At 56.2% G+C, this 25,696-nt stretch overlaps 1 protein-coding gene across 4 annotated transcripts; it reads right to left on the minus strand.

The window, feature by feature from the left end:
• Positions 1 to 2,734: 2,734 nt before the first annotated feature.
• Positions 2,735 to 24,977, minus strand: RSPO1 (R-spondin 1). Of its 4 annotated transcripts, none has more exons than XM_042997338.1 (6): positions 24,507 to 24,977; positions 15,118 to 15,500; positions 6,842 to 7,033; positions 4,695 to 4,844; positions 4,225 to 4,413; positions 2,735 to 3,511 (listed from the first exon to the last, which is right to left on the minus strand). In XM_042997338.1, the coding sequence occupies exons 2-6, from the start codon at positions 15,209 to 15,211 to the stop codon at positions 3,345 to 3,347; spliced, it is 792 nt and encodes a 263-aa protein (XP_042853272.1). In that variant the 5' UTR covers positions 15,212 to 15,500; positions 24,507 to 24,977; the 3' UTR covers positions 2,735 to 3,344. The 4 variants fall into 4 exon arrangements, with proteins under 4 accessions (XP_042853272.1, XP_042853273.1, XP_042853274.1 ...); XM_042997339.1 differs by lacking the exon at positions 24,507 to 24,977 and adding an exon at positions 19,761 to 20,034; XM_042997340.1 differs by lacking the exons at positions 15,118 to 15,500; positions 24,507 to 24,977 and adding exons at positions 8,680 to 8,778; positions 9,179 to 9,280.
• Positions 24,978 to 25,696: the final 719 nt, after the last annotated feature.

Raw genomic sequence — 25,696 nt, forward strand, 5'->3', positions numbered from 1 at the left:
GAGAAACAGGGAGGGGCAGGGGCAGAGGCAGAGAGACCATCCCGCAGGGTGTCAGGTGCGCGCACCTGAGATTCCCCCACCTTCCAGACCTCTAGCCTTCCCTCCCCTGCACACACCTCTCCTGGCTGTTGAGCTGGCTCTCCGCCAGGGGTCTCCCACTACTCATTTCCCCTTTGCTCTCCTGTGGATTCGACCTCTTTCTCAACTGGACACTTCCCAGTGGGTTTTAAACATGTTCAAGTCTTTCCCACCTTTAAAAAAAAAAAAAGAAAAAAAAAAAGGACTCTCTCCATCCCCATCTCTCCTTCCAGCCCCTGTCCTGCTTCTCCCCTTTTCTGGGGTAAACTTCCTGGAGGAACCGTCTCTACCGATTTCTGCCCCCATGACCCCTCCAAATGGCTCTCGCTGAGGTGACTATTGGCACATGTGTTGTAAGTCCAACGGTTGATTTCCAGTCCTCCTTTACGTGGTCCCTGAGCACTTTAGGTCCCCGTGATCTCTCTCCTGCTCGCTGGCTCCCTGGGTCCTTCTCATCTGCTTCTGCTGTGCGTCCTCTAAGATTGATTCCCCACTGTCTGATCTTTGTGAGGGCCACACAGCTGAGTCCTGAGCGCGCTCCTCCCCTGGCTCTCTTTCTATTCGACCTCTTCCAAACCCACAGCCTCAATTATCTGCTCTATACCAGTTTATGCTCCAGCTCAGACTTGCCCCGGACACACTAGACCTGCATTTGCATTTACACACCATCTACTCGCCATGGTCACCGGGATGTCTCAGAGGCACCTGACATTCACCATGGTCCAAACCCTCTCCTCCCAAACTGGTCCTCCTCATGGGTTCCCCGTCTCACCTGTGAGTGTTCCAGACAGAAATGGGAACTTCGTCCTTGAAGCCTCCTCTCCCTTTCTTCTCTCTTCCACATCCAGTTTATCACCAAACTCTGCCAACTTTATTCTCCAAATGCCTTTTGACTTTATCCACATGTCTCCCTTTCCTCTAGTCCGTGTCTCCAACACCTCTCACCTGGATGACAGCAACAGCCCCCTAGGCAGCTTCCCTCCAATCTGTCTTGTACACGACAGCCTCCAGGATCTTTGCAAAATGCAAATCTGGGCATGTTGGCCTGCTGCTTAAAATCCTTTAGCAGCTTCCCCTGGCTCTCAGAATAAAGACCCAGCTCTGGGAGATCTTTCTGGAATCCTCTCACCTCACTTGCCCTCCAGGCCTTCCAGCTACATTGGCTTTTTTTTTTTTAGTCCCTTGAACATCACGCTCCTTTCTGCCACAGGACATTTGCATGTACAGTGCCCCCTATACATAATTCTGCTGTCCAACACAGTAGCATGTAGCTAGTGAGCCCTCGAAACATGGCTGGTACAACTGAAGACCTGAATCGTTACTGTTATCTAATTTTAATTATTCAATTTAAAATTTAAAACATATTCAGTTCAATAGTTGGAAAACCATTAACTATTCCTGAACCAGGAATTCAGTATGCGAATCTACTTTTCAATTTTTCTGAAATCTAAATACAAATCAAGTATTTCCGGTGAGAATTCCGTGCCCAAATTAAGATACGCTGTGCAGTGTAAACATACACAGAGTGGTGAAGACTTAGTTTGAAAAAGAGAATGTAAAAGATGTTGTTAATCATTTTTATGCTGATTACATGTTAAAGAGGTAACATTTTCGCATCTATTTGGTTAAATAAAAGACATCATTAAAATTAACTTCGCCTGTTACTTCGTTCTTTTTACTCGTTAAGCGTGGTCACTAGAAAACTTTTTAATGACATCAGTGGCTCATATGATATTTCTGTCGTACAGCACTGGTCTAGAACGCCATTCCTTCTCTGTCTTAACTCCTACTCACCCTCCAGAGCTTGACTCAAATACCACCTTCTCTGAAAAGCTTCCCTGAGATAAAGTCTTATTTCGATTCACCTTAATTCACTTTCATAGCTATGTGTACGCGCCAGGGGTTGCCTGGCCTCAACTCCACCCATTTGTGATTACACACTTATCGGAAGGATCCCTTGGTCCATGACTGTCACCCCTACCAACCTCTACTTCTGTGAGGGCAAGGTCCCTGCCTGGCTCCCCCTGGAAACCAAACACTGAGTCCGGGGCCCGGGGCCCATTAGGCTGCCAGTGGACACTTGGGAATGCCACAAGAGGTCATTCTACCCACCGTTCTGTCTTTGGGATCCAAGGGTTTCCAACCATCCCAGAGAACCTGGGCATCCCTGGCCCCTAGGGTGCCACTAACGCCCCCAGGATGCAGATTCTACCTCTCCCAGATGGCAAGTCTTCCTGCACGGCCGACCAGAACCCTTCCCGAGGCCAGGTGGCCAGGACCTTGGTTCCGTCCGCAGAGGTAATGAGAGCAGTACTTATTAAACTTGAATGTGCACGCCAGGGACCTGGAACCTTGTTACACTGCAGATTCTGGTTCGTCAGGTCTGGGATGTGACCCGAGACTCCCACTTCTAACGGGCCGCCCGATGACGACGTTGATGCCGGTCCGCAGACCACACTCTGAGTAATAAGGATGTAGAGAAGCTGGTTATCACCCTCAGAGTATCCCCAAAGTTTTCTTCCTGCCCTGGACCCTCCGTCCAGAAGCCATTAGGGGATCTCTTCAAAACTTAGCCCTGTTCCTTCCTGCTCCCGTGTACCCCACCAACCCCTGGACCCTGAAAAGGAACGTGGTGCCTGTGGCTACTGTTGTCATTTGGTTTTGTTTTTAATTTGAAATAAACTTTTAAGCAGTTTTCAGAGTCGGGGCAGCCCTGACACGGATCATGGGTGTGTAACAATACTCTCCAATGATAAAGTCACACAGCTGGAGATGCTGAACAGGCCTTGAGCTTTGGTTCCTGTCTGCCACCCTGGACTGATCCTATCATCTCCTCCAGAAGTCTCCACTCTCTTTGGGCTTGCATGCGGGGAAATGGTCTCTCAGACATGTCCCTTGGGAGCATCGCAAACCAAGTCTGTGACGCTGGGCCCTCTGCCAGGCAGAGGTGACCCCTCCACCTCCCCACCCTGTTCACACGGTGACGTCCGGGAGATAAAAGTGTATCCGGTGGCCTCGATTGTGTGTGTGTGTGTGTGTGTGTGTGTGCGCGCGCGCGTGCGCACAGATGCACACATGTACGCTGGTTGCATGTTTGGCCATGGACCCTTGTGTGTGTGTGTTTGTGTGTTTGTGTGTCCGTATATGTATGGAGAGTGTGTGAACGCTGTGCCCCCAGCGCTCCAGTTCAGTAAAGCTTTCATCACACAGAGCAGCGCTGGACTCTTTCTGCACGGGCCTGGAGGCTGAAGAATGTCCCTAGGCCCCTAGGTGAGCCCTGCAGGCGTGACCGGCCCCGCTGTCCCCTGGTGCTGCGGCTGCTGCTGGCCCTTGCGTCTCCGGGAGCCGGCGCCCGCCTCCTTGCTCTCCTTCCTGCTCAGGTTCCTGTTGGCGTTCTCCTGCCGGCCCTGGCCACCTTTCCTCCTCTTCTGCCCTGCAACCCCAACAGCAGGAAGAGTCAACAAAGGATGTCCCACAGCAAGCGAGGTGGCCCTGGGCATGGCCGAGGGCTCTTGGGGGGGTGGTGGTGAGGAAGCGGGGCGGGGGAAGCAGGGGGGCTGGAGTCGCTGCCTTTAGGCAGCTGGGGACCCCTCAAGGCTTCTTCTGACTGGCGGCTACTTCAGAGGACCCTGAAACATGGGCACAGAGACAGGGGTCCGGGAGCCTCTCACCCTCCACCCCTCGACGAACCAGACGCCCTCCTCATCCTTGTGACCTCCTCAGACCTTGGGCCCCAGTGGGCCAAGATGTTCGGTGCAGCTCTCAGGACAAGCAGGACAGCCCCCGACTCCCCTGCCCCCAGGGCCAGCTGTCCCATCATTGCCGCCTACTGCCTGTGTGACCTTGGTCACATCACCGCACCTCTCTGGGTCTTAGCATCCCCTTCTGTGCCCCCATCTGACCTCCGAGGGTCCCTCCGGTGCCAACCTCAGCTGGCTCCCAAGAGATGGGGAAACTGGAGGGATGTGGACACTGAAGGTCCCAGCTCCCACCACACAGAGTCCTGGGGACTGCTCTCTGCCGGGACCTGGCACCCGGAGTTGGGGTTCCCATCTGGCCCTGGGCGACAGGCAGGAGGCGGAAGCGGCCGCACCTCCGTGGCGGTCCCTGACTCCCAGCCCTGGGGAGGCCGAGGCCGCAGCTCACCCTCAGGACAGGGCGTCCTCCGCACTGTGCACCTGCGGGTCTCCTTGGTGTCGGAGCAGGCAGCGTGGTCTCCCCCGGGGGCGTGGAGCACCCTCCGTGTCCGCTCCTCAGAGCCCCTCCGGAAGCCGCACAGCCTCTTCTTCTTGGAGCACGGCCCCCACAGGGACCACTCACTCATTTCACATTGTGCTGGCAGGAAGCGAGGGAAGAGGGAGAGAAAGGGGGGGAGGGTCACACCTCCTCCCCCGACCCAGAATTCTCCACGGGAGTCTCCCCCACCTGCTCTGTGCCTGGAGGCATCTTCAGTGCAGAGGGCAGAGAAACCCCACAGGGTCGTGGGGGTGCATGTGGGGGGGTAAGCTTTGCTGCACGGCCCCCCCAGGCCCAGGCTCGCCCTGCCCCCCACACCACCCTGCCCGCCCCTCCCCTGGGGTCCCGCACCCTCTGCCCACAGCTCCCAGCAAACTCACCAGGACTACTGCACTCCATGGTGCTGTTGGCAGCCGCCGAGCCCTCGGGACAGGCTGGATAGCAGCGGCCCTTGTGCAGGTATAAGCTCTCCTTACACTTGGTGCAGAAGTTGTGGCTGAAGCAGGCCTCGCAGTGCTCAATCTTGCACTCTGAGGAGAGGGCCAGATGGGGGCCCTCTGACTCATCTCCCATCCCCAAAGCCCCCCCACCTCACAGGGCAGACCTCCCCCCCCCCCCACTTCCCCGAGGGCAGGACTCTGGCCTAGAGCTGCCATGACTGTGGGAGGGAAGGCAAGGACGGGGTGGGGAGAGGAGGCCGAAGTGGCCACTCTTCGGGTCTGCCAGGGACAGTCAGCTAACTCCACCCCAAACCCCACACCAGGCCCTGGAACCAAGGTGAGGCCCAAGACAGCTGTTTTCAGAGGAGGAGGGCAGGACACCTTGTGGGATCAGTGGGGACGAGAGAGAAGGGTCCCAGCGTGTCGTGGCACCCTAGAGGGCCACCGGTCAGAGGGTCAGAGTCGAACGGAGGGATACAACGGTTTCCTCTCTCCGTTGTACCCACAACATCCCACGCTCTGGTTCCCCTCCTGCCCTGCGAAAGGAGTCTGCTTGGAGGGGGGCGGGGAGAGGAGAGATCCCAGGGCAAATTCCTCTCCCCCTGTAAGGTCTGGTTCCAAGAACCACCCCGGCTGGACTCCTGGGTCCCTCCCCATCCCCTCCTGCCAGCTCTCCCTCCTCTGGGGAAGTGGGGGGAGGGGGGGTTACAGGGCTGAAAGTAGGCAGGGCCTTTCACAATCTCTCCCTTCCCAGATCGTGGGCAGGACTAACTTCCTCCCAGTCTCTGGCACCTGAAGCTGGGGCTGCTAGTTTCCCAGGAGCTGGCACAGCCAGGAACTCCTACCCCAAATACCCCGAGGACCAAGAGGGCAGCCCCAGGGCCCCACCTCTAGCCTCACAAGCTCCCCACCCCACCCCACCCCACCCCACCCTTCCTCTGTGCCTCCTGGGCTCTTGGCTTTATCTCTGTTTCTTCCGCTAGCCTCCCTCCTCTCTTGCTGATGCCTGGGTTTGGTCGCAGGTGAAATACAGTAAAGACAACAGCAGGTACCACTTACAGAGCGCCAGACATCTAGGGCTTTCTATATGCCTCTGATGACAACCCTAGGGGGGTAAAAACTACCACTCTCATTTTAAAGATGAGGATTTGAGAGGCTGCAAAATCCCAATGTTGCACAACGAATGAGAAGCAGAGTTGAGATTAGAACCCAGGGCCGATCTCGGGGCCGTCATTTCCCCCTCCAGGCCTCACCGTTGTCATCCAAAAGAAGGACCCCTGTCACTTAGGTCCCACCTCCCTCCAAAGGCTGTTGTGAGGCTCGACTGATAGGAGGTCTGGAAATGCATTCTAAACTCCGAGGCACTGGCCAACTGGGAGGCGCACTGGCATTGGTCACCAGAGTGTGTTCCCTGCCTGTCCCCCAGGGTGCCACCGTGAGCCTGAACAGAGGTGGGATGGGCCGTGCCTTAGAGCACACGGAGCTGCAGCTGATAGAGCGGACCCCAGCCAGAGAGAAGACCTGGGCGGAGGCAGGGGAGGCTTGAACTTGCCCGCAGTCAGGGGAGCCCGGGGCGGGGGTTCAAGCAGAAGTGTCCTGGGAAAGGACATACGTCTCAGAAGCACCTGGCTTTCTGGCTGTGGTGTGGAGGGTTGGAGGACAGATAAACAAGCTCCTGCAATATTCCAGAGGAGAGGTGCCAGGAGCCTGGGAGAGACCATGGCAGTGAGGATGGAGGGAGAGGGGAGGCGGCGGGCACCATGTGGTTATGGGATGGACCGGAGGCGTCACAAGGAGAGGCCGAGAGGCCGGCTCTCCAGTCGGTGGTGTGAGTGGCTCAGGACCCTGCGGGAGTGCAGGTGGGTGCACGTCCGGAGGCAGGAGATGTGGTTCTGAGGTGGACCCGCTGAGCCGGAGAGGAGAATGGACCCTCTGAGATGTCTGGCTGGCAGCTGGATACTTGAATCAGGAGCCTCATCCCTGCCCCCCACCCCTCGGTGTCCCCTCTACTCCTCCTGCCGGCCACCAGCGGTCCGAAGCACCCTCCCCCGGGGGCCAGAGCCTTCTCCAGCCCTCCCCACACTCACTGATGCACTTGTTCATGTCGGGGTTGCGGGCGTCGAAGTAGCCAGGAGGGCAGGAGGGCAAGCACACGCCCACCTGGCGGATGTCGTTCCTCTCCAGCAGGATGAACAGCTTGGGCGAGCACTTGAGGCAGCCGTTGACTTCCGAGCAGAGCTCACAACCTTTGGCACAGGCCTGGCTCCCCTCGGCACTGACTGCAAGGGTGGGACAGGGGGAAGGAGGGGCTGTAGGCGAGACCACCGTCTTTCCCAGGCCCCCACACGGTTGGGAAGTGAGTAGATTGGGGTTTCTTCCCACGCAATGACTGTGCTTCTCAGGAGGCACATGCCAGGATGGCACCTCTTTAAGACGGTTTCATAGGGGTGCCTGGGTGGCTCAGTCGGCTAAGTGTCCGACTTCGGCTCAGGTCATGAGCTCACGGGTCGTGGGTTCGAGCCCCACGTCGGGCTCTGTGCTGACAGCTCAGAGCTTCCGATTCTGTGTCTCCCCCTCTCTCCACCCCTCCCCCGCTCATGCTCTGTCTCTCTCTTTCTTGAAAGTGAATAAACATTAAAAAAAAAATTGTTTTTAAAGACTGCTTTGTAAACCTCCCCAGCATCATCTCTCAAGGGAACTAGCACAGATGCCTGAAGCAAGAGCCCTCGTCCACCCTAAGTGTCTCTCTAGCTCCAGGCACAACACAGTCTCGCTCTCCGCTCTCCGGGCTTGCTCTACCCTTCCGGGAGAAGCTGCTGAAGCCGCACGCTTCCCAGAACCTACCCCTCCCCTCCCCAGAGGAAGCAAGGTTCAGCCTCAGGTACGAAGGCTCAGGTATGGAAGGCGGGTATTTTTTAGCCTTGAGAAAGGTTTAAGGTCAAGAAGGACAATGGGTTAAGCTATCTGAGCAAAGGATCATCTGGTCAGAGACAGCAAAACAACTAGAATAACTATGTCCAGAACAGTGGCCTCAACCAGAGACGATTTTGCTCCCCAGGGGATATGTAGCAACGTCTAGGGACCTGTCACACCGGGGAGGGGCGTTGTTACCGGTATGGAGAGAGGCCCCACACTCACTGATGCACTTGTTCATGTCGGGGTCTCAAACCTTCGATGTCATTCCTTTATGGACTTGTTTAACCAACACTCCCTGAGCCCCTCCCAAGTACCCTGTGCAGTGTGAGCGCCAGGGGCCTGGACACGAGGTCGCCTGACCCTCCAAACTGATCTTTCGGTGGTGCCGACAGGCCTGCAGACGGGCAAATGCTGACAGCCGCAGGCCTGGCGATAGTGAACCCAAAAAGAAGAGAGGGAAGGAGTCCCAAAGGAGGCACCATTTGGGCCGACTCTTGAAGAATCCGTAGAGATTTGTCCATTAGGAAGTAGAGATCACGGCCCTCTAGGAACAGGGCCACAGAGGTGTAAAACAGCCAGGGGAATTGCAGATAATTTGGGGTGCAGGAGGGGTAGGGAGGGGGATGGCGAAAGATAAGAGCTTTCGATATCATGCTAAGGAATTTGAACTTGATCCTGCCAGGCAGCGTTTCCCAAAGAGCATTCCTGGGACCATGTTCTCCCCTAGATGTTCATCAAAGGCTGTGGAGAAAAGGCCACTACGTCAGGTAAGACTGAGAACCACTGGGTCCCACAGGTCTAAACAGGATTCTTTACTGTAGGGCGTCTTCAACCCTTTTATTATGCTCCTGTGCAGTGGCTCCCTAAGAGGGGGACAGAGGAAGCTTTATTTCCCAAACATTTTGGCCACAGAACCCTTGTTTTGCAGAGCTTTTCCTGGGACATTTCTCCGAACTGATTAGACAGGAGGAAGCTATCGGCAAGGTGCAGGACCCGGGCTGATTTGTACGTTGGAAGGTTCCTCCGGCAGCGTGGGTGGAGACCAGAGACTGAAGGACCATTTGGAAGGAAGTGGACCAGATCATCCAGGTGAGGAAGATGAGAATGTCTGAAAGAAAATTCTGCTCAGTTGGAGATGGACAGAAACAGATTTGAGAGAAGCTTAGGGACTATAACCGGTAGGCGGAAGTGACCAACAGGAGGGAGGAGTCTGTAGGGTAGGTGGCAGAACAGTGTGGCTGGTCACTTAAAGGAGGCTCAATCCATGGGAAGGCAAGCAGGTGGAGAAGAGAACAGGGAGAGAGGTTATGAGCCACTTAGGACCCAGCCTGCAGCGAGGGGCTGGAGACACGGGCTGCAGACAGAGGGCCGGGAGGATCAGAACAGACGGCGGGACCACTGCCACTACACGCAGCATAGTGGGCCCCCAGCTCAGGCTTCCGAGTCGGCTAGAGCTGGAGCCAAGTCCCCAGCCTGTGACCCGGGGCGAAACACAGTGTCTAGCGTGCCTCCATTGCCACCACCGGAGAGGGACGTGAGGATGTCCACTCTGGAGGGCTGCTGGGAGGAGTGATCCCTGATTTCAGAACAGGAGAATGAGTTGGAGTTAAGAAGGCAAGCAGAAGAAGGGAAAAAGACCATGACGAACACAACCATGTAACAATGCCGTAACCACGGTAACAGCCGCTAGCTACCAAGTGTCCAGAACTTAATCTGTCCTCAGAGGTCATCGAGTGTTCACTCACTTAACTCGCACAATCCATGAAGCAGGTGCTGTTATTATGTTATAATCCTCATTTTTACGGGGGAGGACCTGGAGAAGTGACGGGACTTGGCCAAGACTTCGCAGCCCGCACGTGCTCCAGGCAGAGGGAATGAAGTTTAGGAAGGCCAAGGGCAGGACCACGCCGGGTGACGCGGGGACCAGAAGTAGGGGTCGATTGTTGTTTTTTTTTTTAAGTATAGAATTTAGTTGCATAGAGGCAGTGTTAATCGACCAGTGCACTTAACAATTAATATTGTTCTTGGTTTAGTTCTTCTAAGAGCAAAAATACTCACATGTTGCATTGGCGTTACGCGGGAGCCCTGGGGACTACTTTTCCACTTTGAGTCTTTATTCGGCTGTGTTACAAATTAATAAGGTACTGCAGATTTTAGGTACTGCTTCTACCCCCCAAGACATTACATCCTCTGTTATGCAAGATTCTTACTGAATACATTGTTGAAATGAATGTTCCCTCTATTCTTGCCTGGGTTTCTTTTTTGTTGTTGTTTAATTTTTTAATGTTTATTTATTTTTGAGAAAGAGAGAGACAGAGCATGAGCGGGGGAGGGGCAGAGAGCGAGGGAGACACAGAATCCGAAGCAGGCTCCAGGCTCTGAGCTGTCGGCCCAGAGCCTGACGCGGGGCTCGAACTCGTGAACCACGAGATTATGACCCGAGCCGAAGTCGGAGTCTTAACCAACTGAGCCACCCAGGCGCCCCATCTTGCCTGGGTTTCAATAATTGAACTGATCCAGGTGTCCCATTTGCCGGCCACTATAGCTATGTCCCCATGCTCATTCATTCCGTCCTTGTCACTTTTGTTAAGGACAGATTTGCAAAAGGCCCCTCAGAATACTGCGATCCTCCTCGCATTCAACCAACAGCAGATCTCTGTGTGCATTTCTCTTCGGATCTCTCAGTGACGGAGCACTCGGGTTCTGAAATCAGCATGGGGGCGGGGGGTGGACCACGGAGGGAGGAGTAAGACAGAAAGCTGGAGAGGGAAGCAGGCCCAGATGAGGAAGGGTCTTAAACCGGTACGCGGGAGTTTGGACACTGCCCTACAGGCAGTGAGGAATTACTGGGGGCTTTAAAATCGGAGACGCGGTCAGGATCACTGTGTGGTATGGAGAAAGGGTTGCGGGGACGGCAATCTGGAGGCAGGAAGACTCCTCAGCTCGAAGAGACACAGCTGAACTAAGAAGATGCAAAGGAGCAGACATAGGTAAGATACTCAGGTGGGAGAAGCAACCAGACCAGCTGATGGGCTGGACGGGGGGCCGAGAGGCTGGGGAAAGTGCAAGCCGAGGGTGACTCCCAGGTGTTGGGCTTGCGTGACAGGGTGGCTGTTGGCCCTTCACCGAGAGAGGGACCGCAGGAAGAGGAGCATAGTCGGGTTTTGGATGGGTTGAGGTTGTGGTTCCTGTGGGGCATCCGGGGGAAGGTGTCTATGAGGGAGTCGAGCCCGTAGCTCTGGAGCTCGAGAGAAAAAACACCTTGGCTGGAGACCTCGATGTGGAGTCCTTGGCACGAAAACAGTCCCGAAGGCATGGGGGCCCATGAGGCAGCGGACAGTGGGCACAGAGGGCGAGAGGAGGAATTAGGAAGTTAAGGGAGGGACAGAAGAAAGAAGGGCGGCTAGGAGGCTGCGAAGGGGCAACCGGACAGGTAGGGACCTAACTCAGTGGAAGGCAAGAGGAGAGCACCCTGGGCAGGACCCTGGCTGCTGAGGTGTCAGATAACGAGGCAGCAGCGGACAGGGGTTGGCGCCCCTGGTGGGGGCGAGGGCAGAGGGCAGTGGTCGAGGAGCAGAGGAAGGAGAGCCATCTCCTTCAAGAAATCAGCTGTGGAGCGGGGAAGAGAACCCGGGGACCTGTCCGTGGAAGCCATGGGCATCCGTGGTTCCACCGTGGAAGTAGAGGCATTCCCGGGCAGAGGCTGAGCAGCCTGGCCGCGCTTGCTTCACAGGCCAGCAGAGGAGGAGGGGCTCAGAGAGAAGCTGGGAAGTTCAACGAGGAAAGGGATGCTGGTCAAGAAGGATAGGAACCCAACGCTGTTCTCGGCTTAGTGAGACAAATGCACGGGCAGTGGGGCAATGGACAGCCATAGGGAGGGGGGTCTGTGTAGGGGAGAGGGGGGTCCAAGGAGGACGGTGGGTGTTGGGGGGCACGTAATGATTCAAAGGGAAAAACCGAGGCTCGTTCATTCCACAGACGTTTATGGCACACCTAACACGTGCCCAGAAGTGCCAGGAGCTTGGGGACCTGGAGATATAAACAAAGGCCCACCCAGGGATGCGGCAGGCAGGGCTGGCTAGCACCGTGTAAGTGGATGAGTAATGAAAGGCACTCCCTTACCCAGCCGGCTAGGTGAAGAGGGTGTGCCAGACAGGAGGAACAGCCTGTGCAAAGGCTCTGAGGCACCGAACATCCTAGTGCATTCACAGAATGGAACATAGGGCTTTTTCCTATTGGCAGGGAAGGTGACCGCAGAAGGGCATGGCCAGATTCACCATACGAAAGGACCCTTTGCCTACGATGGAGGGAGGCATACGGGGAGGCAGCCTTGGAGGGCCGCAGTCTGGCTGAGGAGGTTGGGTGGGCTGGATGAAGTGGAGGGCACTGGGAGTAGGGATGGAGCCTGCTTCCCAACCTCTTCACAAAACCCTCTCCCATGGCTCTGCCTGCCCTCCCCCAAGTCCTCAGTGAAGCCCACTTCCCCAGGCCAGGAAGGCAAGGCTGTGCCCTCCCCCCGCCATTCCCCTGCGGCCTGTGTGGCTCCTTCATCCTTGTGCAAAACCCCTGCAAGTTGATATTCCTAAAGCCAAAACACCCCTGCCCAACATCCCTCAATGGCTCCCTATTACCAGCAGAATTGAGACCCATCTGGCCTTATTAATTTCTCCACCTGGCCTGGAAAGCTTCCCTGAGCTGATCCTACCCTCCTCATTTCTCAACACTACCCCTCAGCAATCCACAACTATTTTGGGGGGGGGGGGGTCTGGCCACATCACACTATTTCACACCTGCGTGTCTTTGCTCAAATCGGTCCTTCTTCCTGGAACATTCTCTGCCGCTTCCTGAGCCTGAGTAACTCTTTCAAGCCTCAGAACTAAAGTCATCTCCTCCGGGAAGTCTTCCCTGATCTCACTTCCCCACAAAGTCTGGATGGGGTTGGATGGGGGAGTCAGGGTTCAGTGAAGGAATGGGGGCTTCATGGGAGCAGGACTAAGCAAGGGGCCCAGGAATCAGTTAGGAGAAGGGTCTCAGTAAGGGGAAGGAGCCCTCAATGCCAGGAGTAGTGAGAACATGAGGGCAGGGTGAGGGGCACAAAATCCAGGTGGGAAGGCATTCAGGAGAGGGCGAGAAGACAAGAGGCGGAGTGAGTGAAGACGGGGTTCAGGGAGGGGATGCGTCCTCAGCGAACAGGAGAGGAGGAAGTCGATCTGCCAGGGTTCGTAACTCACAACTGAAGAGCACTTTGCTCACTTTCTCCCCCTCCAGGCAGGGAGACCATCACACATGCGATCAGCCATTTCTGGACTCAAAACTGGTGTGTGCCTCCAGATCAGAGCCGCGTTGGGTGGCTTCTAACAGCCCTACTGACACGCAGTTACAGATGATGGCAGAGTCTACAGACCAGAGGCTCACAGCACAGCCAGCCAGCCTCCTCTGCCGTCCAGTGGTTAGGAGGCCAGGGTAGCCACACATCACATCTTGGGCCTCTTTCTTCCCTCCCCTCAACCCTGAAAACCCGAGCGCAAGATGGCCCACACGTTGTTTATATAACAGTGACGTGCATCCCAAAGTCTATACAGAGCTTGGTGTTTTACAAAGAGCTCACGACACACAATAAAATCTCACGTAGACTAGGGGCATCTGGGTGGCTCAGTCAGTTGAGCTTCTGACCTCGGCTCAGGTCACGATCTCACAGTTTGTGAGTTCGAGCCCCGCGTCGGGCTGTGTGCTGACAGCTCAGAGCCTGGAACCTGCTTCGGATTCCGTGTCTCCCTCTCTCTCTGCCCTGCCCCCACTCACGCTTTCTCTCTCTCTCAAAAATAAATAAACATTAAAAAAAAAAAAAAGGAGAGCCATCAAAATTGCTGCATTTGATGGCCCTTTGCAGGGACCGAGCCCTTTCTGCAGGCTCAGGCCAGTGCTTTTTATTCACTTATTTTTTTTCTGTACAAAAGTCTTGAACCCAGCTCTTCGACCCCTGGCTTAGGGAGGTGGGGGATGCGTGGCTCTGCTTGTGAGCGGGAAGCGTGACCGCCAGTGTGCGTCGCGGGAGCACGAGTCGTCCCTCCCTCCTGTTTGCTCTCTCTCTCTCTCTCCCATCTTGGAAACAGAGGAGACTGGTTATGAACCGCTAAACCGCATCTGGCCCATGGAGTCCAAAACGCTGGCCGCAACAGAGAGGAAGGGAGGAAAATCAAGGCCTCGCTGCTGATTAAACCTAACCGTCTCTAATTGTTTGTTAAGCTGGGGATTTTCAGCTTCACCAATTCTCTGAGCTTCTCTCCCTGGGCTGGGTTCTGGCCTTGGCCGCTCCCGCGGAGGCCCGACAAAACTCCACTGCCTTTCCACCTTTACTGGTGAGCCTCCGTCTGGTTGTGCCACACTTCTGTGGAGCCTCCGGCCTGGGGGCGTGGCATCTTTTATGGGGGACAGGCCTTGGGGGTCTGTAACATCGGCCTCCTCCTTCTCCCTGGCACGGTCCCATACACACAGTGGCCACTCCCACTATATACTGGGCAGGTACGGGTCCCCCATTGCTGGAGCCAGGCTGAGGCCCGAGGGCTCTCGGGGCTGCCCAGTCAGTCGTGATTTCCATCAAGCTCTGTTTTTAGGAAGACTGGGCTCACGGGAACTAATTACGTTCCAATACTGACCCTGTGTCTTTAGGGCTATTATCTCCTCCCGTGTCCTAGCCTCGGTTTCCCCATCTGTACAATAATAGAATTTAGTTCGGTTTAGTTTTTAAACTGGGAGGACCCTTCTTTCCAGTGACATCTTACGTGGAATCTTACCGAAAGCAGGGAAGAGTGAGGCACTCTGGTTGGGTGGGCAGTGGGGCCAGACGCCTTCCCACTGCCTCCCTTTCAGCCCCCCGTGCAGCTCCCTGAATCCCACCGGGCAGAGTTAAAAACCACGGGAGTGGATAGTCTCACGAGCCTCCCTGCTCCACTGTCTCTGCCCGGTGGGTGATCTGGGCAGGGAAAGCCGTTGCCCAAGCTGAGCAGAGTTCCTGGCCCCAAGGGGTTGAGGGCTGCACTCCAGCCAAGACTCAAAGAAAAGAGCCCTGAACTCCTGTCGGTGAGGAGAGGACCATGAACCCCAGGCCACAGCGGTAGGGGACACATCTCCATGGATACCACACAAAGCTGGTGTTATGTCAAAGGGGCGTAATTCACAAACTGGATCCTCACAAGAGAGAGGTTAATCTAGAAAGCGGAGTCTACAAAGGGGAAAACAGACAACGTGGGTCATCTGCAGAGTGGGTAATCTCCCCCAAATCAATCTACAAGCTGGATAATCTACTGAGTAAAGTACGAAGTGGCGTTGGACGAGTAGAATCTGCAATGGTCATCAGAGAAGGAAACCACCGATGGCCCTCTAGTCCCCAGGCGGCCCCCGCCCGCTCCCAAGGCCAGCGGTGGTCCGGCCCCGCTCCATTACTCACTCCGCCTCTGCCTCTTCCCCTTGATCCCCCGGCTGCCGGCAGCGAGATGCATCCAGCTCAGAAACAGGGCCACCACACACAGCCCAAGCCGCATAGTCACTCGCCAACTCCAGGCCCCTGGTAGGAGGGGTGGTCTCTGGGGAGGGGGGGCGGACAGTGCAGGGCTCTTGCTAACGCCTGCCGGGTTGGGTCAGCCGCAGGAGGCCCAGGCCTGGGCCGTATCCCAAATCCACCATAATCTCAGCTGGGGACAGAGAGGGTGTGGGGAGGCAACTTCTTCATCAGCCCATAGGGAGGTCCAGAGAGCGTTCCTCAAAGGCACCTTGGGGTGTCACGTGGGAGAACTCTTTGTCACCTCAGCAGGGACGCCTCCAAAAACCAACCTGGTAGGGGAGGAGAAAGAAAGGTCAATTCTGGGGAACCACGCGGTCCCCCCCAGTTTATACCTCCTACCCTCCCCTGTGGCTCTCCTTAGCCAGGAGACTGTGAGAACTCAGAATGGTTGAATGTTACAAGCTACCCACCTGGCACCCCCGGAGAAGGAATCTGCCCCTTCTCCCAGGAAGTTTGCAGAGTCCCCTAACCCGGGACTGGAGCCGGCTACCCAAGCAGCTGGAATATGGCAGACACTCAGATCAAATCCGTGGATCACTGGCAACTAGCTGGCCCCACCCCTGCCCGATGCTGGCCGGGCTCTAACTGGAAGTCCTTCTTTAGGTCGACCCTACAGACCTCATGCTGCAGCAATCGCCTGTCTCTAGAGGAGGAGCTCTCTCTGTCCTTCTGTAAGGGACCCCCTCAGCCCTCTCTTCCCAGTGCTGAGTCACCCCTGTGCCTTTCACCTGTGGGGCTGGAGCAGTGGCCCCCGACAGGCTGGCAGGCTCTGCGTGGCCCTCTGGGCTTGGCGGGAGAAAAGGAAGCAAGGCTTCCCCCGGCCACAGAAACTCTGACACAGCAGGCCCTGCGGGCCTGGCCTTTGTGAGAGGATAAAAGATGCCCGCCCTGGCCAGAGACACAGAGAATGGGGATAATCCCCCAGCCCAGCGAGAGCCAGGTCTCTGGACCCGCTGGCCGGGTGATGGGGGCAGGGGGAGCCGGTGCCTCCCCGGTGAAATGTGTCTGGAGCCCGACGCCGAAAACCCCGCTTCACGCTCAGGATCGCGCGCTCCCACACATTCTCCCAGCAGAGAGGTCTGCCCGAGCGCTGCCCTGAACACTTTGGTGCGGACCCACCCACGCTCACCCAGGGATAGAAGGGAACAGCGAGCCTCCAGGAAGCTTTGGAGATGCCAGGGAAGCACTGCCCTCCCGTCTGCTGGTTAGGTGCCTCTGAACGAGTCACTGAGCCTCCCTGAACCTCAGTTTCCTCATCTATAGAATGGGGACAAAGATGGCTATTTCACAGGCTTGCTCTGAGAGTTGGCTGAGTTTTTGGCTTACGAATGAGAAATCTGAAATGCTAGAGTGGCAGTGCCCCGCCCACCCCATCCCAGTCCCTTTCCCCTTCGCCTCTCAGGGAGGCCCCAGTGAGCCCACCTGCATGGGAGATAAATCATTATCCCACGAGGGAGTTCAGCACCTCCCTCCTCGGCCTCTCCCGCCCGGCTTTGAAGGCCAGTCACACTCAAGTGGTTAAGCTGCCCGGAGAAGTGTTTACACGAGGCTGACGGGTCCCACCTGGCGCTGCAGCCGGAGCCAGGGGAGACGCCCCCAGCCACCCCCAAATGCCAGCCCCTACATGCCCCTCCAGTACTCCCTGCGTGAACTGCCAGAGCCTTCCATGCTCCCCAGCCCCCACCACACACTTCCATCACCTACAAATCACCGTCATCCGGCTGAGCTTATCGAACTGGGGTCTTCAGCCAGAGGTTGGCCCGTAGAACATACGATGGTTAAGGGCGGAAGTCAGATCACCATATTGGCCACGCTATGTGTTAGTGGTTACCGCAGGTGGAACTGGGCGGTCGCCTCAGTGTCCTTATCTGCAAGAGGGTGGTTGTTTTTTATGGCTTAAACGAGTTAATGCACGCCGCTGCTCAGAACGGTGTCTGGCACCTCATGACAACTCGCTCAGAGCTGTTGTATTTTCTGTGACCAAGAAGACACAATTTTGTGTCGACACGCCAGTGGTCATCTAAAAAGCGAGACGGGCGTTTCGTTTTGTTTTGGTATCATCTGGATCCCAAACACGATGCTGAGCACTGTTACGCAATCTCCATTTTTGGATCTTTATGGTCAGTTGCCTTGGCCCCAATGCGATCACTCAGCATGGCAGGGTTAACTTTTAATTGAGGCATGTGTGGAAGTGAGGTCCTGGGACCCCTGGCAGATACATGCTCGGGGTGCCGTGAGTCCTCACACCGGACAAACACTGCAGGAGAAGGCCACGCAGATCAACTGGTGTTAAATCCTGGGTCTCACTCTGCGATCAGTATCGATGGGGTCCTACGAGCAGGAAAGGTCTCCTATGTCTGCCTGGCTCGGTGCCTGGCACATCGGGCTTGGTGCTCGGCAAAGGTCAGCTCCCTTCCTTGCCCTGCCTCTACTTTCCTTCTATTCCCTTCAATCCTCCCCACCCCCACCCCCCACCCCCACTCTGGCTTAGCTTTCAGCCTGGCTCTTGCCATGCTCACCCTGGCCCTCTCCCACCTGAATCACTATGGAACCATGATCTCAGCTGGAAAATGGGCAGGACGATCCACATCGGAATTTCACTGGAGCAAATGACACTGGCCTCCCTCACCTATCACTGGATGGGAAAAAGTTCAAGCACTTTCAGTTGATTGATTGTCGATGGGCAGAAATAATGGTTTCATATGGTCAGACCTTCTGATGTTTTTAAAAAGAGAAGCTGAAAATTCAGAATCGTATGTGAAATGCAATTTTTAAAGCTGGACAGGTCTCAGACTGAAAACACCGTAGAACCCAGCCCCAGAAGATCACAGGTGGGTGCATCCAGCTAGCTCCAGCCAGCCCCTGCCCGTCCTACCCACCGACCCTCAAGGGCAGTGGACACAGACTACCCTGGATGGGCAGAGCCAGCGATGGGAACTGCTGGCAGTAATCAAGGTCTCAGGCACGGGGGGGGGGGGGGGGGGGGGGAAGGAAGGGCATTTGTCTCTGCCAGGGTCAGGGTGAAAGGCTCACATTCATCAGGTACCTGCACCACCTGCCATGCGCTAGGCCCTCATTCACTGAGCACAACTCTAGGAAGGAAGTAGAATTACTCCCATTTTTTTTCCTGGTCCAGGCAGGTTAAGGGTCTCAGGGCTACCAACCTTAGGACTGGGTGTCTGGAGGGCGAGGCAAGGGACAGGGAGCTGACCCCGGAGGTGGGGAAGGAACTGGCGGCAGAGGCAGAGCTGGGGCGGGAGACCCGGGAGAGAGGCGGTGCCCTCCCTGTTAGGTGGTCTCGCCAGAGAAGGGCACAGGCTGCGGAGGGGAACGGCCGGGGGTGGAGCTGAGGGCGGGGACTCGGTGCCCCCATAAGGTTGGAGTCACTTTCACCTTCTTGCCTGTAACACTATCAGGATAAATTGGTACTCCGTCCGGGGCCGGATACAGACCCAAAAATGTAAACCATCCCGATAATTTCTCATTAACCCTCCCCGGGACCGGCTACGGGTGGAGAGTTTCGCGGCTGGCGGGCGGGGGCAGAAGCATTGCTGGGCGGGGGGCGGGACCAAGTACGTGCCTGCCCGACCTGTCGGGATTAGCTTGTCGGCCGGAGCCAAGCCAGGTGCTGGGGCCGCCCCCCACCCCCCAACACCGAGGGCATTGGGGAAAGGCTCCTTCACGTCCCTCCATCTGCGCCCCACGCGCGCAAATTCTTCTTCCCTCCCCACTATCCGGGAGAGGCCCAGCAGGTGCAGGGGGAGGGGAGGCGGACCTCTGGCTGTCCCCCCAAATCCAAGAGGACTCTCCAAGTCCAAGGGGCCAGTTTCACAAGAAAAGCCCTGCCCCCAAGCGCCCGCACCCAGAATCCGTCGTTGCCCTCCTTTGAACCCCGGGCGAACACAGCCCCCACCTCTCCCCGACCAAGCAGCACCCCCGTCCCTCAGCGCCCGACCCCGGACAGGGTGAGGGAGTCGCGCCACCTCGCAGGGCAGTGGGGGAGGCCGTGCTAGCTGCCTGCCACGTCGGACCCGGACCCGGGCTGCGGGACTGGGGCGGGGGGAACCGGGGGCCACGGGATTCAGGGGGATCCGAGGCGATGACACCAGGGGATCAAGAACTTCTGGCTTGGGGAGGAGGGGTGAATAGGGCGGATGGGTTTGGGGAATCCAGACCGATCAGCTTCGGTCAGTTTCAGAGTCAGAGTCAGATGGGATGAGATTCAGAGTGAAGACAGTCACCGGGGGCTGCGGGGTTGAGGGGAACCCCGGGCAGCAACCGGGAGGGGGCTGCTCATTGGCTTGAGGGATGACGGAGGTGGCGGGACAAGCAGGGGAGGCTCCAGGAGGTGCCCTCTCCCACCCTCCGACCCGACAGCAGTCAGAAGTCCCCTTCCCTTCGCTGTCGCCCCCCGCCCCCACCCCCCGCACTCAGCTCGGCGGAGCCCCGACGGCACGGCCCGCGGCGCCCCGGGTCCCGGGAAAAGGGGGCGCCAGGGAGAAGGACGGGGCAGCTCCGGGGGCACTCACCTCCGCGCTGCCAGCCGCGGCGGGGGCAGGCCCGGGAGGGGCGAGGGCGCGGCCGGCTCACCCGCCCGCCCGCTGCAGGACTGTCCTGGGCGCCCGGCTCGCCCGCGCTCCGCCCGCGCGTTCCCAAGTTGCTCAATCTGCGGGCGGCTCACGCCCTCCGGGGCCAGCGCCCCACCCGGCGCATCGGTCCTTTGGGGCGGCTCGGTCCGGCCCTCGCTCTCCGCAAAGCCCCACTCTGGCGGTCCGCTCCCCGCTCTCCGCCCGGCGCTGGTGCTCTCCGTCGCGCCTCCGCTCGGCCGGAGCTCCCAGCCCGGAGAGGGGCCAGTCCTCCGCTCGCACGAGGGAGGGAATCCCCCCCCTTTGCAGTCCCACCCCCCGAGCCGGCCCCCCTTGCCGGGATCCGCAGCAAAAAACGGACTGGAGTGCCAGGCCCGGGAGTCCGTAGCCCCCTCCCGCAGGCGCTTGCCCGCAGCTGGGGCGCTGCGCGTGGAGCGCGGGGCTGGCCGCGGCACATGTCCTCTGGGGCCTGGCGCAGACCCTCTGCCCTTGCCTCCTCCCCTTCCCACGCCCCGCACCCTGGGGATTCCACGCAGCCGCAGCACCCGCCGCAGCTCCAGGCACCGTGGGGGTCAGAACTGGGTCTGAGAGCCTCTCGAAACCTCAGTTTCCCTATCAGGAATCTAGAAAGTGACAAGGAACAGGCTCGACAGGGCCCGTGGTCCTGGCCACGCCCTCCTCCTCTCAGGGTAGAGTCTTCAGAGCATCTTCCCAGTTCAGAGGAAATGTGAGGCTGTGAGATTCTGGTAAATCCGGGCGAGGACGCCTCCACACGGACATGCTGCCGAAGAGTGAGGGGGAATTCTGAAATAAAACCCAGATTCAAACCCCTGCTCCATCACTTACCAGCTGTGTGGCCCTACCTAAGTGACTTAACCTCTCTGAGCCTCATCTGTTTTGAGGGTTCAGTGAAACGAAAGCTACAACAGCCTGGTAAGTGGCAGGGGAGCTGTGAATGCCTGTGGAGTGTCTTGAAGGGCTGCGGACACCCGCAGGGACCCACATGATGTTGAAGTCAAGCCTGATGAAGGGAGGGAGGGAGACTCACGTCTTGGGGCGGCAAACAGCTGTTCTCCAGCTTCATTTCAGACTGGTTAAAGGAAAATGGGCTAAAACTGTAGTTAGCAGGAGTTAAGTTAGAGCAGAAAAGCTATACTGATGGGGGGGGGGGACGCGGATAGGGGTGGTGAGTAATCAAGACAGGCTGTGGGATCTCCTCAGGACGGGAGGCGGGAGCCCTAACTATTGAGACAAGGGTGCAGGGTCTTTTACAGTGACAGGGGAATAGATGGAATGACCCCTGGAGTGTCCTGGTGGCCAGGGAACAGGGATGGTGAATGGCCAAAGAATGTGGAGCAGTCGGGTCCCAAATGCCCAGTGGCTGGGCTCATTCAGCCACAGCATTGCCAAGTTTGCAAGAGGCAAACAGCCATTTCCAAGTTCCTCCTGCCCCCACCCCCAGCTCCCTCTCAAAGCCGCTCCCCTGTCCACTCTGCCCTATGAGCTTTCCCTATGTCTCACCGGCCCTTGGCTCTGCTCCGTGCCTAATCAAACAGCCCCAAATGCCGAAAACGCAGTGTTTATTTTATTTTATTTTTTTACACACTTGCATAACTCCCTGACGAGCCACGCCAGGCGTTGGGCTTTTTGTTTGGTTTTATTTTGTTGCATTTAGGGGAAAAAAGAGAGAGAAGAGAAGGAATCACACAAACCATCCAGCCCTAGAAGATGTCTTAGGCCAGGCCGTGGGCTCGGGTTTCCTGCCTGAGGAAAAGTCTGCGGGAGTTGGGGGGCCTCACTACTAGGCTCAGGAATGAGTGAGAAAGGGAAGAAAACCACCTGGGTCAGGGAAGATAATGAATTAGAACCATGTGACGAAAATAAAGAGCATTTCTTGTGCACCTAATATATGCCAAGCCCTGTGCTTTGCATATATATTCTGTTGCCTAATTTTGCAGCCATTTGCCTTTCCTTTTTTTTTTTCTTTTTCTCTTATAAATGTGAGTTCTGAGCCTCAGAAACGTCAAGTAATTTGCCCAGAGACACATATGACCTGTAGGTGGCCAACCCGGTTGCCATTACGCTAAATGACTTGTAATTTTCCCCGAGGGAGCCAGGTTGTCGTGAATTTGCATATGTTGTCCATTCTTCCAAGAAATGTTTTTGTTTTTTTTCTCTCTGACCCTTTCTCTTGTTGTCTTTCAAAATGCCCTCATGAAGTTTTACCCAGCCACCTTGCACATCAGGCTCTGGACCTTGTGTAGACCTATACATCACTCATCACTGGCCTGTGATTGTCTCTCCCACTGCACTGTGAGCCTCTTATGGGCAAAACCTGTGTCTGATTCACCCTGAGGACCCCAGCACCATGAACATACCTAACTGATGCTTGGTGAACTGGACCTCCGGACAACCAGGATTGTGCCTTTTGTAGATCCTGCCAGCTGATTCAGATGACATCTCAGGTCATCATCAGTCCTTACCCAAACCAAGATCACCCTTCTCATTAGAAGACCAAAGGTCAGTGGATGCAGGCCTGGGCTGTATCTCCTAGAGATCAGCAAAGTTCCTTATAGCTGACGTCATCCTTTACCAGGTGAGAACTGTTCTCCCAGCTGGGTTGTCACCTTACCAGTATACCTTCAGCTACAAGTAATAGAAGACCAGCTCAAAATAGCTTAGACAGCAGGGTGGTTTATTATCTCATCTATCAAGAAGGGCAGAGGTAGGAATGATCCAGCAGCTCAGCAACCACATCAAGAATCAGATTCTTTCCTATATTCTCATTCTACCATCCTCAGCACCACAGCTACTGCCCTCCTGATCACAAGATGGCTGCAAGAGCTCCAGGCACCACATCTTTCCCCACTAAGTCCAGCAACAAGTCCAGCAGTCTGTTTTTAAAGAGTTAACTGGCATTTTAAAATGCTTAAAATGGTATATTCTGTATTACATATATTGACCACAATTTTCTTTAATTAATTTAACCGGATCACATGTCCACCAGTGAACCAATTGCAGACAAGAAGGATGATGCTATCAGCTTAGACCAATCAGGATTATGTGGGGAAGAGTGTTCATGGACAAAAGCAGAACTCTGTTGCACTGAAGAAGGGACAATGGGCTTCTGGGCAGGCAACCAACAGTGACCGTGGCCATCACTGTTATACACACACACACAAAACTGACTTTGTTAATATCAATTTATCACAGACTCCCCCACAAACCTTAGTCTCCCCGACCCTGTTAATCTCTGAGATCTTGTTATTCTCTCTTTCATGGGGGCAATATAGGATAATGGTTAATCGCATTAGCGATTAGCTCGGTTAGCCCTGAGTTCAAAGCCCATTTCTACCACCAACTAGCTCAACGTCCTTGGCGCAAGTCACTTCGCCTCCCTGAGGCTCAGTCCCCTCATCTGTAAAATGGGTATAAGGACAGTATCTACACTACCCTTCTCATGGGGCTAATATAAAGTGATGGATTTATTTTATTTTATTTTTAACATTTATTCATTTTTGAGAGACAGAGTGTGAGCGGGGAGAGGGGCAGAGAGAGAGGGAGACACAGAACTCGAAGGAGGCTCCAGGCTCTGAGCTGTCAGCACAGAGCCCGTCGTGGGGCTCGAACTCCCGAATCCCGAGATCATGACCTGAGCTGAAGTCAGATGCTCAACCGACTGAGCCACCCAGGTGCCCCGAAAGTGATGGATTTAAAGAGCTTAGCACAGCGCTAGGAATTATAGCAAATACTTAGTACGCGCTGGCTCTTGTAATTAGTTATGAGTTTGTCCTCTAGTGCATTAAATATTAACTGAGTGTGATTGTATCCCAGGCACCAGGCTGGTGACGGAGGGTGGAGACACGAACATCACACTGTCTGTCTTCCCGAGGGGCTCCGGGACTAGTGGGACAGACCGATTTATAAGACAAGGAAGACTGGGAAAAGTGACAGCACAAAATAAGGGGTGATCACCACTCCTGGAGGGAGTCAGAGAAGCTTCTCCAGAGAAGCTTGAAAGACTTGTTGGCATTTTCTAGGCACATGAGATGGAAAAGGTGTTCCGGGCAGAGGGCGCGGTGCGTGTGGAGGTCCAGAGGCCTGATGCACGGTGGCGCCCTCGGAGACCTAAGGAGTTCTGCTGTGCGGAGATTTAGGACGAGAGCGAGGTGGCGGGAGGGCGGTAGACGATAATTTTCCAAGGGGGCCTTGGGTACCAGGCTAAAGAGCAGGGACTTTACCTTGAGAGCAGTGGGCCACCCCCAGCATTGACGAGGTGGCTGAGAGGCAGGTTGGGGGGAGACATGGCAGGGGGTGAGGAGCCCCCGCGAGAGAGGGTAAGGGGGTCATCCCAAAGAGCACAGCTCTGTTTTTCCCCTTCCCCCCTCCACATCCCTTCCAGAGGGCCGGCTGTGTCCGGGACACCAGAAACACAGCCTCCCAGGTTCTCCATCTTGTCGTAACGGAGACGGGGTTCCCCTGAGGCACACCTGGGACACGCAGCTCTCACCCTGCGGGGTCTGGAAAACCATTGGCTCTCCCTCACGAGGAGTGAGGAGCCAGCCTGTGCCAGCGGCCTCCTCTCCCCCTGACCCTCCCTTCATGGCCCTCCCTCCACCATCCTTCGAATGCCCCCAATCCTTTCGATTCCTGCTGCTCTCCCTCCCCACTCCTCCTCACCCACATTACCTGCCACACGCCCCGTGGTGCCTTCTTTGCTCACACAGGACTTTGACAACGGTCTCAAGGTCCTCTTCTCCACAGCAGCCTCAAGCATCACCCTGGGGACCTTCTCCACGCCAGCGCCACTGTCACCTCCTGGACCTCCCAGAGTGCTGATATTCTCGTCCACTTCACTGCAGGCTCCTGCTCACGTGGCCGTGCCCTCTTGGCCCCCAAACTGTTCCATCACTGACATCACAGGCTCTAAGACCCACCTCCCAGAGCCCCCAGGCCCCCCACCATAACCTCCTTCTGCTCCAGACCCCTTGCTCCCTTCCTCCTAACTCATGTTTTTGACATATTGACGACTCAGTGATGATTTCGGTGCTGGCCTTCCCCGGGCAAACCCTCTGCCTCTTCCTGCTGAGCTCTGCAGGGCAATCCCCCAGCTACCTGGGACGGGGGCTGCTGCAAATCCACAGCCAGGCTCAACTGGGCCCTCGGCCACCAGCGTTGACCCCTCAAGCCACCCGGGCCCCACCCTCGTCAAGACAGCTGAGACAGCCAGGGGACGCCTTCAATTTCCTTCTGCTAACACTAAACTCGTGATCCCTACCCAGAACCTCTTTCTCCCCAGATGCCCCCTTCTTGGTAAACAGCAGTGAACCTGATAAACAGGAAACCGGGAGTTGTTTTCATTCTCACCCCTCTCCCCTCCCACATCCACTCCACCTCAAATCCTGTCGGGTCTACCTCCAGACCCGGCCCAAACCCACGGACTCCTCACCTACTGCTGCTGCTTACCTGGCCGATTGTGAGCGTCCCCTACTATCCCCCCTGCTTCCGCTCTATCCCCCCACCAGCACAGGCTTCGCACGGTAGCCGGAGAAAAACCTGAAAAATTATAAGGCAGATCCCATCACTCACTACCCTGTTTAAACCTCCCAGTGATTTTCCATTGTACTTGGAATCAAATCCAAACACCATCCCTTATAAGGCCGCATCCCTCTGGCTTCAGCTGTCTGCTCTCTCAGCCTCTGCCTCGCTGGGCTTCTTCGACCACTGCAAACCCTTCCTCGCCTCAGGGCCTTTGCACAGTCCTTCAGATGGACAGCTTCCTTGCTTCCTTCCACTCTCAGCTTCCCACCCCTGTGTCAGAAGGGCCACCCTGACCTCTCTGTCTCAGTAGCTCCCCCTTTCACCCCTTACCACGGCCT

Source organism: Panthera tigris, chromosome C1, assembly GCF_018350195.1.
Source record: "Panthera tigris isolate Pti1 chromosome C1, P.tigris_Pti1_mat1.1, whole genome shotgun sequence".
Taxonomy (NCBI): domain Eukaryota; kingdom Metazoa; phylum Chordata; class Mammalia; order Carnivora; family Felidae; genus Panthera; species Panthera tigris.